The 19,146-nt window shown below is 37.0% G+C and overlaps 1 protein-coding gene across 1 annotated transcript in view; it reads right to left on the bottom strand.

Moving 5' to 3' along the window:
- Window positions 1–929: 929 nt before the first annotated feature.
- Window positions 930–19,146, bottom strand: part of ANGPT1 (angiopoietin 1) — a gene marked incomplete at its 5' end in the record, with an annotated part of 165,798 nt that continues 147,581 nt past the window's right edge. Inside the window, 2 exons of the mRNA XM_082306712.1 lie at window positions 930–1,222; window positions 11,234–11,364. Of these exons, the coding sequence (XP_082162838.1) occupies window positions 1,062–1,222; window positions 11,234–11,364 (292 nt within the window). The 3' untranslated portion in view covers window positions 930–1,061. The remainder of the gene's footprint in view (window positions 1,223–11,233; window positions 11,365–19,146) is intronic.

The raw sequence follows: 19,146 nt of genomic DNA, 5'->3' as shown, positions 1-19,146 counted from the left end.
CCTAAGCACTGTGTAGAACTGGCATGCTTCGGATATTCACAAAAATGTAATAAAAAAGTAAAATAGTTAATTATAAATTGCGCACATGCAAGGATACTGTAAAATGAATCCATTGCCTTAAGCTATGCATTTATGTAATTTTTATATACCCTAACAGTTTGCCTTCCTGTGTACTTTTGATGGAAATATTCCATGCAAAATCCCGTATTTTCTTTAGGATAATATTTCACATTCTTTAAACCTTCCATTAATTTTCCTACATGACATTCAGACTGCCTTTAATGAAAGAAGGGAAAAACCTCAAAACACAGCTACTTTTGCTATCACACTATAAATCCTAGCTCAGGGATTATGCCAATTATCTGATTTACCTCTACAGAGCAACTGAAGAATCTATGTTTATTACCCTTATCATTCATCATATGTTTGACTCAGTTTATTTATGAGAAACATGTCCTTAAAGGATTTAATGAAAAATAATATTCGCACAAATTATTTGACTCTGGGATTAACATAAATCCATCCACCATTCAAACTCAGTTCATTTAAGAAAAACAGTATTTGGAGTGGTCACCTTGAGTGCTTTAAGAGGAGTTTTAATAAAGGTGCCTCCATAATCCTTTTTCATGGGTATAATGTTGGCATTTCACTGCTGAATAACATTCTACTCAATAGACCATGGTTGATACACTTCAGTTCTTCAAATTATGATGCTGTTGCTGAATAATCTAGTATGTTTTTGCATCTCTTATTAAAAAAAAAAAAAAAAAAAAGACATCCACTGACAAGCACCAGATTCAGGCAGAATAACTAGATCCAGTTGTTCTTCTCTGGAAAATCATTGCAGCCACCTCCTTCTAAACCAAGCCTCCCCCAGTCATCAAAATGTGGGGTGACTGTTGGAGAGTTTTTGCAGGTTATGGAGTGATAATGAAGAGACTTTGCATCATCCCTACGTGTTGCTTTCAAGAAGCCCTTCATCTTTTACCTTCAGACTGTAATAGTCATGCTGCTGAGGGCACGGGATCCTCCACTGTTCTGGGATCCACCACTGAACACCTTTAAAAGTCCAAGGGACGAATCATCATGGTAGTGGAGCGCAAGGAGTAGCTGGGGCCTTTGAAGTAATGCCACTTGATGCCGTTGAGCTTTCCATGGTTTTGGCCAGCTGTATAGAACATCCCATTGAGATTGGAGGGGCCACAGGCATCAAACCACCACCCTGAAAACATTACGACAAACAATCAAACTGCAAGTGCTCTGAGCATTTTTATTTTGTTTGATAGGTTTAGCTGATTAGCAAATTCTGGTATTCCCAGGCTCATAAAAACTCCTGGTGTGGTAGCAGTGGGGGTATTTTTTTATTTTCCTTTTTTGCTCTTTTGTGCCATTCTGTAGCCAGTGGTGCTGGAGAGTGCACAGCTGTATTTACAGAGTGGGAAAAGTAACTATTTAAGTCCTAACTCATTCTGGCTTTATACACAGTATGTGAAGCAAGAACAACAAGGACAAATAAATGGCTTTGCATGTTTAGACAGTATTACACTTCACTCACCTCATGTAAACCTCAGAAAAAGACTATAATTCATAACTATTTTGCATAATTTCACTTGTTTGGTTATTTTAAGTATAACCACGATTTAACTTTATTTACTGGTCCTTTTCTGTTGCTTTAACTGTGATTGTTCAGTTGTTCAGACAATTTGCTTTTGCTCTCAGGTTAGATGTTCTCAGTAAACATGGGTTACGAGTATGGTGGTGCTGCCCATTACTGACCCATCTGACATTTGTTCATTCCTCTGAAAAACCTCTGAGCAAGTTCACAGCCGGCACTTAGAAAACTGACAAAAGTCCATTTAATTTTTTTTTTTTGTAAAAGGGGTTTGTAGGCACTTTATTTACATGTCTACCTGTAGCAGAAAATTACTAGTTACCTGACTATCATTGACTACAAAAAGATATTAAAAAGGTTACTGATTGATATCAAAGTTAGGCCTTTCTGCCCCCCTACCCTGCCTGCTCTTTCCCAGCAAGATGCATCTTCCTACTTTGAACTCTGTGTGCAATTGCATATATTTTATTCTACTGGAAAGACAGGGCAAGAAATGTCTTGCCCAGATGCTTGTGCTTCTAGATCACTGCTCCAGCAGCTGCGTTGTAAGACTGTTCTGAAAAGTGAGGTGACACAGATTTAGAAAAAGAAAAACCAGAACTTTGCTTTCTGGGGGCAAACCAGCAATCTGGTTTACAGAATGGCCCTGTGAACAGCTGTGTTGGCATAACTGAAGGAATAGTAAACCGAGAAGTTAGGATAAAGAAGAAGTGTAACAGCTCAGGAGCTTTTCAACCTGCGTTTTCTGCCAAAGAAAATGCATGTAGAGCCATACCTCCACCTTTGTGAGTGCTCTGTTAACATAGCACTGAAAATAAACCAGAAATATTTATCAAGTACTTGTGAATATTACTAACAATGACAGAGGTTTTTCTACCATTTGTATGACTGAATGCAGAAAATTCAAACTTGCTAGAAGCGTAGGTTAGGTTGCAAACTGTATGCAAAAAAAGTCATCTCACCTTTAGACTTTGGTAGTGAAGATATGTATATATGTGTTTGATCAATGGAGAAAACGGAGTCAGTGGTGAAATACAGTGTGAATCTTCAGATCTATTTTAATTTTTTTTAAGATTAAATTAATCAGTAAACTCTCTTGTCTATGTCCCCAAGATCTTTTCCAGTCAAGGTGAATTTTAGATTTCCACGGGAGTTAGAGTTTTAAGGAAAATTCCAAATAACATGAAACTTGGCAACACCAAGATTACAGAACACAAACTGACAAAGATAAACTAAGTGACATGCTGACTCCACTGAAAGCAGTGGGATTTTTGCTGTATATCTTGATGGGAATAGAATTTTCTCTCTAACACCTTACAGGGTATCTATGTAATGTAATAGAAAGATGCTTAATTCAGCCTGAGGAAGGCAGAATGAATCCCCAGACTGCAAAGAGCTAATATTCTCAGTGTCAAAAATACATTAACCTCAATGGCGAGGAACTCTGTTTGTCAGAAAGATTTCTGCTGGTTTTTTTTCATAGTAAGACCTACAGGCTTTGTGAATCTTTAACACAGGCCACACATCTTTCCATGTAATATGGTTGTACTGAATATTTGCTTTCGTGTATGAAGGCAAATAAGATCATAAAGATCAGGTGGTGACTTTTGCTTTTGGTAGTTAAATGCCACTTTATTTTAAAAAGTTATTTATTTCAGCCTGCACATCACAGCATTGTAATCTTCCCAGAAGCCCCTGCAAACCTTTTTCAAGCACCACTGGTAGTGACAAACTGATCATCTAGTGAGTGGCTACTGAATTCTGCAGGTGTCACTGTGGACTGAAATGTAGAATTTTAAATTTTCAGTGTGTTTCCCACTCTGACTTCTGGAAATGGAATTCATCTGTGAGAAGCTCCTTTTAGACAATGTGCACTGCCCCAGTGAATCCTCCAATTTCATTCTATTCAGTGGTTGGCCTTTTATCTACCTATAATGAATGCATTGTATGAAGGTATTTTAAACTATGCCTTACTATGGCTGATATGATATTGACCATGATTAGCCTTCAGATCCAGTGCTTACTCTGTCCTTTGTATTCAGATCCATGTAATTTATGTTTCTAGTCTTGTAAAGTAATTTCTTAGATTTTGGATAATACTTAGTGGGCTTTTTTCAGAAGTAACACTTCATAATGAAATCTTGAGGGAAGGATTTATGTCCGATAAATTCTGGCAAACTTCTATTTTGATGCAATTGACCTCCCTTTGATTACAATGTTATACCTAAGGAGCAATAACCAAAGAAAGAGAAAGCTGTACAGCTGATATTTTACTGTAACCAGAGTATAATCTTGTAGAAACTTAAGACAAAGTTAAACAGAGAAAATCTAATCCTCATTTTTCCATGCTGGAACACAGATGCAGTTGGGTTGTTTATGGTGTTGGGCTGAAGACATGGCAAGCTGTGCTAGTTACCTTTTCATTTTAAAGCAACAGCAATATATGTGTAAATGGCCTTTTCAGGGAGAAGGTTTTCAGTGCTGCCCTACAAAAACTATGTCGAAAATTGAATGAGTTAAAGAAACACAAAATTTTATAAACCTTTTGTGAGGACCTGCTCAACTCTCATCATAGATTTCTTCTAAATAAATACTTCTTTCAAAATGTGTTTTAATAAGCATCTTTGTTTTTCTTTCTACTATGCTGTTGTTGTTAGTGAGACTGTATGAATTTTTTAAAGATGTTTCCTAATACTGCATTAAAATGTTGGGTTTACTTTCTCTCTGTCTTTCTTTTTTTAAGTGTTTTTTGTTCTCCATATGGTTATTTTTCTACATCCTCCCCTGCAGTCCTCTAAAAGCTCTTCATTCCCCATAGGGCCTCAGATTATCAAAAGACTGCCTACTGTATGTCTCAACACCAAAATCCACATCTTTGAATGGATATAAATGTTTTTTCTGACGCCTTGCATATTGGGGGAAAGAGGAATGGAAGCAGTGACTTTCTTGGTAGTGATGAGGAAGTGGGGAATGTAAAATAGACGGTTCTGAAGGAGATAGCCGCAGCACTGCCACTGCAGAAAACACCAAGTAAAGCAGCTCCAGAGCTGTGAGACAGTCTGACCCAAGGAAAGACTTCCAGTAGCTAGATGTTGGCTTATTCCCTGGAGATCGCAGGATTTTCCTCCCATAAAGAATCTTGTTTATTTTTAACTACAAGGTAATGGATTTCCCAAATAACTACCAAGTCTTCTCTGAATAGCAGCAAGATTTTAACCTCAGAGATAACTTTTGGCAATGATTTCTGTGGGATATTTAAATCATGCATGAGAATCATGAAGGGTGGGCATTATGAGAAATAATAATAGAAGCAAGATTTTAAAGTGACTAATGAAGTCGTAAAGAGGAGGCTTTTGTGAGAAGGTTAAGAGAGATTTTATTTAGAAACACAGGTAGTTTCTTCAAGTTGTTGTGATCACAAAGTCACTAATTGCTTATCTGAACTGAGGGTAGTTCACTCCTTTGAGGTTAGCCCACATCTAATAATTTGTATCGTACAAGCAGCACTACCATCTCTGTTTGCAATAAAAATCCTTAGGTCATAAAGTATATCGTCCAAACAAAAAATAATTTAGGTAATACATAGATAAGTTGTTTGACATTTCAGCTATACAAATAAACATGAATCCCCACTGTAGACAGCTGCTCTTCTGGAGCAGTTAAAGCATGCTCACACTTTGTGAACTCTTATGCTTTGGTCTTTAATTAGTGTTCCTATTACCTCTGGGAAGTTGTTAAATTTCCTGCCAGCTCTTTGCATTAAGTAATTGTATTTTGAATGCCTCAGTCTACTTCAGCCACCTATCATCAGATAGTTCAGCTCCACAGACCTGCTTGTACTATATCTTTGGCCAAATGTGAATATATGTTGAAATAATTTCTACAAATTCTTGCAAAAAACTACCTAATAAAGGAACATTGTTCAAATGAGTAATGATATTACAAGAAGAAAACACACGGCCGTCTTTTAGAATGGTTTTCTGAAGTCACAAGTATAATTTTTATGTGATAGAATCTTCTTTGTCAAAAGCAACATAAAAAAGGTCATACATAAAAAAGTATGCCAAAGCTAACAGCTTTCCTTTTTTGGCTTGTATAAATTGTAATTAAGCATGTATGTATGTAAAATTCTTTGTTAGTAACCTAGTGCTCATCAATTCATGAGTGCACTGTAAATCTAACGTGCATTGGGAACTTGCTAATGATCACTCAGGTTTGATGAGAGGTTCTTAGTTGCCTTTTACATACTAAAATAGGTGTCTAAACCCAGCACATTTGATGGCAGACCCTTTCTTCACACATCTGTCTCTGCTCTCCCTCCTGAGTACACTGAATGCCTCCAAATGCAGTAAGATCAATACTATCCATTCAATAAGATCCAAAGTATGTTTGAATGGTACATTTGTATGGGTTTATGGGATAAATGTATCCTATGAAAAGCCAATATTTATTTCTAGCCCTCTGGGTTTGTCCATAAAATTTAGTGCATTTGGCAACAAAGCCCATAAGAATAATTTCTAATGCAAAAATATTGAAACAGTCTTCATTGTTCAAAAGACATAACAATTTATTTTACGAAAGATTTCAATGTTTCTGACATTCTGTACTTCAAAGAAGCTAGATGGTAATAATTAGTCTCTGTTTGATTTTGCATTGGTAACTTCTCAGCTAGAAGACTGGGTGCAGTTTTGGATGACACTTCAATCTATATGTGGATCCACTGGACAGCGTCCAAAAGAGTAAATGTCAGAGGAAAGACTTAGGGTTGTTTAGTCCAGAATTCAAAAGACAGATTGCCAACTATCTCAAATTCATAAAAAAAGCTGCTCAAAAAAACAGCTTTTCAAAGGAATGTAAAGGAATGGTCTATTCTTTCCAATGATGGAGGATAAGACAAGATGGAACACACTTAAATTATCATAGAATTAGTTTAGTCAACAACTAAAGATTTCTTATATTAAACGTAGCGAAACTCAGTAACAGATTATATTATGAGAATGAATCTCTATCACTACAGATCTTGAAGATGAACAGAAAGACAAAAATAAATAGGTAGAGAAGAGTCTGTCTTAAAGAGGGATTAAATGACCTCTGGAAGTCATTTCCAGGCCTATGTTCTTCTATTTGTTAAAGTATTGGATTGACCAGACTATCACTTAGCAATTGGTACTTGACATTCTGAAGGTTAAATCAGAATTTAGCTGTCAGGATATAAGACAAAAAGGCATTAGCTTTTCATATCAACTGGATAACACAGTCCTTTATATGAGGACCTTTTTATGAGGTAAAAATAACATGAAACTTGCAGACTGGTGACCATGTTCTGATCTTCTAAATATATCAACAGAATAATTTTCAAGTTAGTCACTTCTTGGTGTTCTCCTAATATTTTGTTACTATTGCCCATGCTTAACCCTGATAAACACAGTAATATAGTAATGATTTTGTTAAAAGTGCTGAGTAGTCATATGTCTAATGAAATCTTTCTAATATTTCCAGCATAAATCAAGTAATATTCTAATCACTTCTTATCTGCATGGTGGTTATATTTTTCTATCAAAATGTTAGGCAATATAAATGATACTTCAGGAATGGTGTTTTATAAGTAACTTCTTTATGAAAGCAACAATATGCATAAAATGTAAAAATCAATGCTTTCCTATGTAAGTAGATGTATATCCACAGGGTTCAAGTTGGATACTTTTAAGTGTGCTGAGGTTGCTACTTTCGAAGTTTTTGTTTTAAACAAAATATAAGAGAAACTGGCTTTTTCTAATTGGATAATGTATGGGCAGATATCTATATTCAGCCAAGAACTTCCCTCCAAGTCATGACAAGAATCCTCCATAGCATTCTTGCCAGAGATTCTTAAATTCACCACTGGGAGAAAAAAGCAGTGAAACAACACGCAATGAGTGCATCACTGTTTGGGATTGTCATTGAGCAGTTTCTCACTTCATAGATGACAAATCCATTGAGGATTACTAAATACATGGGAACTGCCTCTGACTCAGGAAGCCCCTGAGATGCAAAAGATACTGGGAAAATACTCAGGGAAAGTATCATTTATTTGCATTGCTCTTATGCCTCTACTGAGGCACCTGCTGCTGACTGCTGTCAGAGACTGGAGACTGCGGCTAGATGGACCTCTGCTTCAAGTAAAATAAAAAAAGTTATTTCAATAATTCTATGCCATTTCAATACTAGCAAGACATATAGAAAGTCTCCCTGACACTTTGTCAAACTATTTCAAGGATCAGAAGTTTAGCAACGTTCTTGCTTATCACCTGAAGCAAGGTAAATGCCTGTGTGAACATCTCAGACTGCAGCAAACGCACGGCAAAGCAAATCACCTTATGACTCTTTCACTATGGCCCAAGTTACCATAAGTAACTTTGCAGTGACTGAAAACAATTGCACAAACAATTCCTGGGGCTCAGCTGACGTGTGGTATCCTGGCAGGATGCTCTAACTTGGCCTCGTGCCCACGAATCTGATCCAGAGACGTTAAGTGCTCTTCTATTGGAAATCTATCTGAAGTGCCTTGGACATCTACTCAGTGTTTCATTCTGGTCACAGTTTGTTACATTTTAAGAGCTGTTTCTTGCAAAAAGCTGTGTATGTAGCTCATTGGGATACTCTTCAGAATAATGCTTGAAATGATGTGGGGTTATAACTTTTTGTTCAGTTTACTGGGCCAAGATATTGTACCAGTTCTTAACAGGTATTTCATGACACAAAATTTTTTTACTGTTTTGACAAATGTTAAGTTTAAATGAAGAAATTATTTGAATAAATATGCTTTGTCTCCCTTTAAAGTAAACCAAGCATGCTTAGTTTAAATTTTCCAAGGCACAAAAAAGCAGCTAAAATATTTAACTACCATGCAAAGTTCACAGGGGCTAAGAATCCAGCTCATGCATGTGCTTTTGAAGCCATTCCCCAAAATCAACGTTAAGACAGACTCAAGTAGCCTAGCATGGCTCTGGAAAGGACAAGAAACACACACACACCCCACTGTTGATGCTACTGTATTATTCTCCCAGTATTTAATTTCTTATTCTGGGGAAGAGGGAGGAGAGAAAGGAGGAGAGAGAATAATAGTTTTGATATAAATAAAACTGACAACTAGTAAGATCACTGAGAGAAATGTGTGTTTTCCTTACATTTTTATTTTCAGCCTTGACTGTAACCATATCACAGTCTTGAGCTTCAGCTTATCTCAGCCTTTATTCCTGACATAAATATATTCAGTTCACCTCATAGAGATAACAGGCTCACCCAAACTGTCAAGATAGCAAGAAACCTGCCTGTAGATTTCATATCATTCATCATTAAAGAGCTCTCTGTGATGTTGCCAAAACTAACAGAGATCCTGATATCTTTTGGAAAAAAAAGGTTTTCCAAAACCTGTTATCATTGCTACTTTTCTTAATTAGTCTTTGTCTGTGGTACAAAACTGAAATCTACTCACTAACCAAATGTTTTGGTATTTAATTCAATTTCTGGTATTTCTCAAGGAATGAGAAAGTCATTTCAAGGAGCAAAGCATAGCAGAGTGTTTGAGGAGAACTCTAGCATGATTAAAGTCTTTATCTTCTTGAAGAACCACAAATTACTGTGTTGTACAGCCTGTCTCCACAAGACTTATACTCAGAGTCTAGTCTCATCTAGACTCATCTATTTCCAAAGGCTAGCTGCATCTCCTTTTACTGTGCAGTGATTTGTTCTATTTGTGGTTTCCTCAGCCTTTGGTAATTCTCCCCCTTCCTCCTTATTCCTTTAATTTGCTACCAGTATATTCCAATATGTGGTTTTCCTGTTGATTTACAAGACTGCTGCAGCAAAATATATGTGAACCTTGTGGAATGGTTGTTCAACAGCAGACTGACCTTAGCGGGGCATTGACCTGCCATAGAAGTCAGGGCAGAAAAATAAACAAAACCCTCAGCTCCCAGAATTAGCTGTCTGGAGCAGAGGTATTTCCAGGCAGCTCGGATACATGAATGAGTCTGCACTTCAGCACAGACACAACCCACATTTAGGAGCTTCTCACTAGGCTCTGGTCTGCCCTGGAAGTAAGACACTTTAATTTAGTATGGTCTCTAAAGGGAAAGGTCAACAGTTTTAACTAAAATAAACTATTGACTTCTTATCCATTATCTGTCTCCAGAACTACCTGGTTAGCTTCTTTTTTTATAGAAATGGAAAGGTAGTGTCTGATCACCTGTCTACTGGAAGAAGTTTCCCATGATGACGTTTAATAAGATATCACTATCACTAGAGGAATTTAAGAAAGTTTGAAAAATTGGCTCCTTAAAGACTTTCCCAACTGGGTAATTTCCAATTAGCAAAAGAGAATGAGGAGCTAGGTTGGGCATTTGATATAAATTCCCAGTGATGGGAAGCCATCTTCTGTTAACAGATGATAGCTTTAGAGACTCATATATGCCTGAATGTGGCCTGAGCTGGATTCAGTCAGAGTGCCAGTAACCACAAATAATATCAGTTTAACAGTCTGATCCAAAATACTGAATAATTTTTATGCTATAGGATTTTTTCCATGAAAGTTAGAAATCACTGAGGGAGAGTCTCCAAAGAAGATCAGATGTGAAGATAAGGGCCTTCCTTGGTCATACAGTTAATGAACCAAAGAATCCCAATTTAAGCTTTCTGCTTTAATGTGGTGTTCTAGAGATAAAAATGAGCTTGACCATATACGGACTAGGAATAAGCATCATTTGCCAGAGAAAGTTCTCACTCTTGTGCAGAGCTTTAGGTGTCTTTATAGGGAGATAATCTCAGATATTCCTCCTCTGCGTTGGAGGGAACAAATATCAGTCATATACACTATACTTGCTGACAGCCAGATTGACTTGGTGCTTTAAACTGTCCCAGTATAACTTCTCTGTGCTCTTTCCCACGTCGACTCTTCTTTCTTTCCTTCTGCAGCTTGACTCAGCTCACTAAGGCTACTGTTTCAAATCTTCCAGAACCGCTAAGTGCCACAATTTGAACTGGGGGTTGCAGGTCTAGTCTTTCACAAGTGAATGAATTAGCCATTACATTAACTAAGTCTATATGTATATATATGTTATGCTTATATAAGACAGAAAGCTGAACCATTATAATTACTTCAATAACAGAATCACACCCCTAAGTGAAATAGATAATATACTGCAAGTCCAGATTCTGATTGTTTTTAAATCATACCTTCTATTATCTATTTCCCTGCATTTTCTCTCTTCTTTTTCTGGCTGATTCTCCCACTTCTCACAAAGTTCTTTTCCCCTTCTTCATCTCTTAGTTTCTTTCCTCTTACTTTGCCTTTCTTGCCTCAACAATACCACTAACTTATGCTTTCCCCCTTGACATTGTTGCAACAGCTTCAGTGCAGAAGTACACTGACTGCATCTCTGAATCATCCCTTCCCTGCTGATTGGAATCTTGAGGTATTGGCACTACCACAATATATAAACAGAAAAGAGTATGAGTAATAATAATAAAAGGAATTTTCACACAGTACTTACACATCCCTGAATGCAACTTCATCCATGGTTGCTTTAGGAAAATAGAGTAGACTCCTATCAATGTACCACATATTTTGAGGGTTGTACTCACCTCCAGTCAACATGAGAGCACATTTACACATGCAGTTGTCATTGTCAGCATCTTTTGTACTGAATTCAGCACCATGTAAGATCAGGCTACTCTGCTTTCCAGCTGTTCCACTGTGACCTTTTAAATAAAGCCTGAAACAGCAAGAGAAAACAATCAGTGTCACCAAAAAGAAAAATAAAAGATCCAGATCTCTTTCCATATCAGGTTTGCCTTGTATGAAGTGTACTCAGAAAATTCAGAAATGTCTTGTGTTTTGGCTCAATCTGTTTGTTGTTTCAGGTGTAAAATGGGGACATTCAGGATATTCCAATGTGTCTGTAATAGAACATTGTCCTTGCCCCAGAGCAGAACTGAGCACAAGGAATCTGCCCCGGAAAATGCAGTAAAGTGGAGGGAATCAGAGACAGAAAAGAGAATGAGGAGAGGTGCCCAGAGATCTGGAATACATTGACAGAATAATTGAGTATTTGAGTAGCTGGTCTCTTTACTGTGGCACAGAAACAGCACTCCCAGTTAACAGCAGCCATGTTATTAATCCCTGGGCTCAAAAGAGGATTTCAGCAGTTTCAGAATTTTTAATTCCACCAGTTACAGCACAAGCCAGCAACCCAGTTCTGCCAAAGCTGTCTCTGAGTGATGAATGGAGAATAACTTAGAGTTCAAGCCACAAAAGTCTTCATGATTTGCAATGCTAAATATCCTGTTTCTTAAAGGAGCCTTGTCAACTAGTTGAAACCACAACCATAAGCTAGGAGCCTGAGCCCAAGTAACAGAGCATTTGTGGTGCTCTGTCCTGTAAAGCATGCCAACTGCAGGGATGCTGAACGGAGTACCTCTGTCCCAGCAAGGAAACACTAGGGACCTGGGCATATCTGACCTGAGTTCACAATTGCAGGGACATGCACAATAAAATGTTGAATAGAGGAGAGGAGAGGAGAGGAGAGGAGAGGAGAGGAGAGGAGAGGAGAGGAGAGGAGAGGAGAGGAGAGGGAAGAGAAGATTGCAAACAATGGTTTCCCTTGCTGCTGCTTTAGCATCTCTGTGAGACAGACACCACTGGGAGATGGATGCTCACAGCAAAAACTACTTCCTGTACTACATAGCTACCTACATCAGACATCTGACCAGTACGTTCTTGGTTTTTTCATAAAACATTTCTGGAAGAGGAAGGTATCCTTTGCCATAATAGCTTCGTATGCAGGAAGGAGGAGACAGGATATCAGTGTCTACTGGAGAAATATGAAGCCATAATCTTACATACCAGGAGCAAGCCCTAGCCACTGGAGCAAGAGAGAGTGGAAGGAGCATCCCTCACCTGTCTCACTGAAGCTCTACAGGAAGGAATATATGAGCCACAGAGGTAACCAAGAATATGATTTGGTATCTAGTGGGATAAATTTCTCCACTGAAGAGAAGGTGAGAAACATCAGTTCTGTTTCTTCTAGGGTTATTGAATAGGGGCAAGTATATCTTTTAAATATCGAATGTAAAATGCATAAGGAGCCATGGGAGCAGAAGCAAGACTGAAGTGTGTAAGGCAGGAGAGATGCCTCTTTGTCTCTGGGATTTGCAGCTCGTAGTGCTGTCCTACAAAATACCTTCCTAACTTCTCCCACAAACACAGTGAACAAGGAGAGCAGTTACGAGTCACTGATTGTTGTCGCTGCCTCTTATATTCTTGTTGTATTTTTATCCAACCACTTAGGACGAATAAAAAAGTAAATGCCTTTACCAGAGTGTCATTCCTCCATTTGCTTAGATGGAAGATAGATACTTCACTGCAAAGTGGTCACGGTGTTAATAGCAGGAGTACAGAGCATCCCTAACCCATTCTAACCTACACAGTAGTAGTTAAGCTATTGGCATTTTTTCTGAGATGAGGAGAGTCTGTCCCCCAGACTGAGATTTAAATAAAACCCAGTTCTCCCACAGAACTTTGGGTTTGGAGCTCTGCTTATGAGAGGGAGAAGGGGCACATAGGCACCATATGGCAGCTTTCCTTAATCAAGTGCATGGCTGCTGATTTTTTTTTTCTCGTTACAGAAAAGCCTCTTCTGGATATCCCAGGAGGTTACTAAGCCTTCTCAAGATGCGAAGGCACAAAATCAGCAATTGGGTCTCTTGAGAGTCCGAGATTCACACTTTCAGACTGACTTAAACTTCACCTAATTTTCAGCAAAATTCTTCCTATATGTCCTTTCTCCATCTTTAAAAATGGAGACAACAGATGCTAAGCATGAACAGGTTAAAATAAAAATTTATTAAGAAAAGAGAACTGTCAGGGGTATCCTTCCAAAATAGTTACACTGCCTACCTTAATTTGATTTTAATGTTGCATGTCACCTGATATGAACCTGACAATTAAATAACTTTGGACTTAATCCTTAGAGTAAATTTTATATATAAATAAGTACACACACATACATATACAAAAATTCTTGGATTAAATATAAATACCATGGATAGTCAAATACCTTTGGATAGCACAAAAATGGATAAAACAAAGTGTGAACCTCTTCTTTTCTGATCTTTTGATCATGAAGATTCCTAGAAATTTAACAAGGAACAACCTAGGAACAGGAATCTAGGAAGGTCATTGCATTGTGCTATTGTCCAATCACAGTGGCAATTAGCCCATAATTACCATGTTACTCTATCAAAGGATGCTCGTTTTAGATAAGATTACTCTAAGATCTGTCTTTGCTCATGCTCATTTCTTTGTTCCATACAAATGAAAGGCTGGAATTGATCCCGTCTTCATTCATTGGACTTTTGCCTTGTTTTGCAAGCTGTGCCCAATTTTTTGCAGAACAAAATAAACTTCCCTGAGGTTGTGTTGACAGAAAAATTACTTTGTCACATGATATCTACAATCTGATTTTAAATGGCCATACATCCTCACTATATCAGCAACACCAAAGCTCACAGAAGTCTCATAAAGTCAGTACAAAAAGCAAATGCTCTTTACTTAAATCAGAAAGACAATGCTAGCCAGATCTTTTTATTAACAATGAACACTATAAAGCCCACTTAGTCCAATAAAAAAATTCATCTAATGTAAGAAAACAATAAAGAAATGAATAATACCTGGTGTGCAATGTTTTCCCCAAAGGGGTAGGGCATTAAGATTATTTACAAGCTCATACTCTTGCCCTGATATTTTATAAACGTTCCACTCAGCACAGATTTAGATCTTGCTAGTTATGTTTGACTTTCCCTCAACACCATTTGTCTAGTAGGTCTCCAGTGACTTTAAAAGAATAAAGCTTAGCTTAGCTCTAAACTCTAGTAGGCTTACCACACTGCAACAGTGTACAGATGAACCATAGGGTGAAACAGTAATTCCCTTGCTTTGGGCTTTTCTCCCTGAATTGGCATTGCCCAACAGTTAGGAAAAAATGATACTGCAAAGTTGGTGCTACTTTAGGTCAAAATCAGGTGCCAATCAAAAACTGAAATCAGGCCTGAAGCAGTCAGTTCTTTTTCTGAACTTCAGTTCAATCCACATGGGTTCAAACTAGTCTGGCTTGAGATATCAAGTCTGCATAGCCCTAGGGAACTGATGAGCCTGCTAGCTCCCAGGCAGCAGTAGATATCTTACCACTTAGACTTAGTTAATTTTTTAGTTAATTTAGTTTATTTAATTAATTTATTATTATTATTATTTAGTTTTAGTTAATTTTTTAGTTAATTTTTTAGTTAATTTTTTCTCAGATTCAGATTGGTAGGACCAAAACTTTAAAATAAACTCTGAATAACTACCAGGATATAATTTCCCTCCCTTAGAAAAGATGGTGATTCAGGGTAGAGTTCCTCTTGGTTGTTCGTGAAGGAGATGAAGGAAAGGAAGTTAAAAATAAATAGCAATTTATTCCAGTCAAAAGTCAAGGAACAGTTTCAGGACTACATCTCCAGTCTTCCCACTTGTTCACAGCAGGAAAATTCTGAAGATCAAGGAAAGCAGTGGAAACACTGCCCAGATTTACAAATTAGGCAGGAAAAGCAAATTCATGCTCAAATATGCAAGAAGAACAAGTCTACTTTATCTGTATACAGTGGAATTAAAATAGCAACAAATAAGCATTAGCAGTAAATGATGAGTAAGCAGGAGTAAGAGAAATACTGCATGTGTATATTAAGTTTTGAGGACTTCTGATGACATTTTTATGAAATTCTAAAATCACTATGAGGAACATAGCAGCTGATAGCATTCATTTAGAGACTAGCAGCTTTCCTAGTTGATGTACTTAAGAAGACACAACACATTTGAAAAAAAAAAAATTGCAACTGTTACTTCTTACCTAGCATGAGTGTTAGAAATTCCCTCTGCATTTTTTCCATGTGATATCATAGCAATGGCAGCTTGAGAGAGATCTACACACACAGATGGTGAGGAAGAAGTCTCTTAAGCATGTTTTACTTTTTACCATTCCTACTGTGTGACACAACTTGACTATCTGCAGCCCCTTGAAACCAAAGCAACATATACTGTGTGGAAAGAATAGTTCTAAAAATATTATATAAACAAGTGCAGGGCAGCCTGAAAAGCCATTTCAAATTTACACCAGAAATTTTTCCTTTTGAAGTGACTAGATCACCTGGAATTCTTCTTTCAAATATATACAGCTTCGACATGTTCACACTGTGTTTGATGAGTTTAACAGATGAACCTGGGATAATTCCAAATAAATTACAAAAACATTTGTATATTTCTGCAACATGCAGTTATGAAGATTGCAACATAGAGAATGAGGTATTAAAAAATCTAATAAATAAACGCAATTATAAATCCATGTGAAAAAGTTGTGTGCTAAATATTATTGAAAGCGTAGGAAATGGTTTATGCTTCAGTGCTTGCATATAGAGCACCTGACCTTAGAATTTCTATTTATATATTTATGCTTACTATAAGTACTGAGACGTCTGTAAGACTCCTAGAATTTAATGTTAGCTACTTCTTTGTCTAATTTTTTTTCTGTTAGAGTCATAAGGGATCACTCAGTCCTTCAGTTAAAGCAGTCCCTCCATGAAATAGCTAAGAAATCATATCCAGCTTTGTTGGTGAGTAATGCATACTTTGTCTGAAAATAAACAAAAAATATACTAGCTTACTGCAAACATTAACAACCATCATTAAGAGACGTAGAGTACCATCTCAACTACCTCAGTGCGCATGATCTTAAGTATTTTAATGAATTAAGATAAGATCAAATTTCATCATTGCCACATACTAAAAATTTTAGCATGAATCTTCATGAATGGGATTCACAAACATGAGTAATGAATGGCCTAAGATTCTTAACCATTAAATAGAGAGAAACAGGAGTCTTGAAGTATTTATTGAAGTATTTATTTTGAAGGATTTAAAAGATTCAGCATGATGAATGGAGAGGGACACATCAAAACTTGCCTTTGAGAAATACTGTAGAGGGATGCCTCCAAATTCCCACCTCCCTTTTCTCTCTCTCTGCAGGCTAAAATAGTGCGCTCTGCTGCCTGTTCATTCCACGTGGCTGGCAGGAAGGAATCCCAAATTCTGATCCCTCCTCAAGGGAGGGGTTGTTAATTTTGATGGAAAGGGTCATTGAATAAAATGGATAGATGGAGATCAGAAACCTATACCCAGAATTTCCTATTCTGAGCCCTCTCCTCACTGGGTTTCCACTTTTTCCTAACTTCAGTTGGAGCAGAGGGTACCTACATCTCAGCCTTTCTTCTGACCTGCTAGTCACCACTTACACCTAGTATGTGGGAATACATCTACACAGATAAGTGTGGACAAATATAAGTTCACACTGACTGTCTTCCATGTTAGACATGTGAAAGTCATCTTTGTTTTTAAAACCCATATGACTGCAATTATTTTGTCCCCTAATTTTGAAATGTCTGAGGTTGAAGAAGGATTTAACTTGCATCTTCCATCTGGTTCACACTTGCATCAAAATTTTAGATAGCTTCAGTTTGTGAAATGAAACTCACTCCTAAAGATGCTGACTTTGGTAGAGTTTTATGAATTGCTGTGGTAGTCAACTAAATTCCATTTATAATGATATTTAGGTGATTAAGTCCCTTTGTGAACCAAAGCCCACTAGCCTGCAATCATTTAGGAGGACCTGGTAAGAGAGTATACTCAGGTTACTCTTAATTTTAGACATTAATTGTAATAATACTAAGTACACCCCCCCCCTAAAAAAAAAAAAAAAAAACAAAAAAAAAACCACCCTCAAAACCAGGTAGCAGCTTTATTTCAAGTTCAGAGTTTTTCTTAAAAATGCTTTGATTAATTATTTGGGGATCACAAGTCATTTGTTTATGAATGAATAAAACATAATGTCTACTGAAGTAATATTAAATGTTGTTGGCTCCTTGTAAAGTTTCCCAGTGTGCCCTTTCCTGAACATATTACAAAATTGCATGAAGTCTCCCAATAGAAACAGTTGTCCCTGAATAACAAAAGCACCTCTGTAATAAAGACATCTTCCAAATATTTAATGATAGATAATGTGTTGTGAACAGGAGATAAAATCTAAATAATCACTCTAGAGAAAAACTGCTGTTGCTGAGGATGAAGCTAAAATGTCTGCCAAAATCCTGTTAAACATGGAACTAAATATAATGTGGCAACTATCTTGGAAGCCTAACCCTAGTATTCACCTTTTTCATCATTTAATACTCCCACTAAAGGATAAAGAGAAACATCCCTTGTGTGTGCTAATTCGCAAATTCAGTGGAAAGACCGTCTCCTTGTTGGAGACAGAGCATGAGCCATCTGTGGTGATCAGTGAGATCCCTGTGAGTTTGAACTGTTCTAGGTTGCAGAGTAGAAAGCATCATAGTTGGTGCTTTGTCCTTCAGATTACAGATAGATTGCCTGGGCATCCATTTGTATCCTTTTTCTATGTTAGGAAATAAAGCTTCTTCTTAAACATAACATACTTCAGGGAAAAATGTTTAATTTAGGTTTTATTAGGGCAGTGCATACTCTTCTTACGAAAACAAACAAAATTAAAACAAACCCCAATATTTCCTCATAAATCAAGATTGGTTAACTAACAAGAACTTAACACCAGATGAGGTAAGTGATCATTACAAGTAAATTAAAAGCCACTCTCAAAGAAAGGAAAATACTTTGGAGAAACTGAAGAAACTAGATAGGGTGGAAGATGACAAAAACTTCTTTAGTCACCACTATTCTCACAATATTTTGAGCTGTTGCTAACCCATTTATCTGAGTTGCAAGAACAATTCACCACCTTTATCACTGCCTGTCCTTGAAGGACTGATGTAAAAGGACCAAAGAGAAGAAGAAAGGGAATGTCACAGCTGGTGTCTGACTGGAGAAAACCAGCAATATTAACCATAAAAAACTAACAACACTAAATTTTTCCCACTTCTAACTTTAGTCCAAACTTGAGAAACAATGTACATGGTAAATTCATGGACTCTTTATTTAACTATTGTATTCTTAACAGAGTTTTGTAACTCTGCCAACAGTAGGCATGATGGTTCTGCAAACTGTCAAAAACCTGAATAATGTAGTAAGTAGCTCTGACAACTTGAACAGATTTTTATTTTGACTCTTAATATTCTTGCTGCCAGCACATGAATATAATTTCCTCCCACAATTCCTTAAGAAAAGTGTAAGACAAGACGACCTCTGTATTTCTCTGATGCTCTGTAGCAGTGACTCGCTGCTGCAATTACTAACTTTGACATTACTTCAATATCTTGCCCATTGTCCTGTTGAGACAAGTGAAATGTGCCAGCCAACAAAATATTAATTTAATATATCCAGAGTAAGAACACCTATCTTTGAATTTTAAAGATAAAATGTCAATATAAAATACAATAACAAGTGGAAATGATCAGTTTTCATTTAGAATTGTTTCAGTAGAGCCTGTCTATGGGACAAC

This window comes from Platalea leucorodia (assembly GCF_965183815.1).
Source record: "Platalea leucorodia genome assembly, chromosome: 1".
In the NCBI taxonomy this organism is placed as follows: domain Eukaryota; kingdom Metazoa; phylum Chordata; class Aves; order Pelecaniformes; family Threskiornithidae; genus Platalea; species Platalea leucorodia.
Note: the sequence above shows the minus strand (reverse complement) of the source record. Positions and strands in the feature narration are given on the sequence as shown.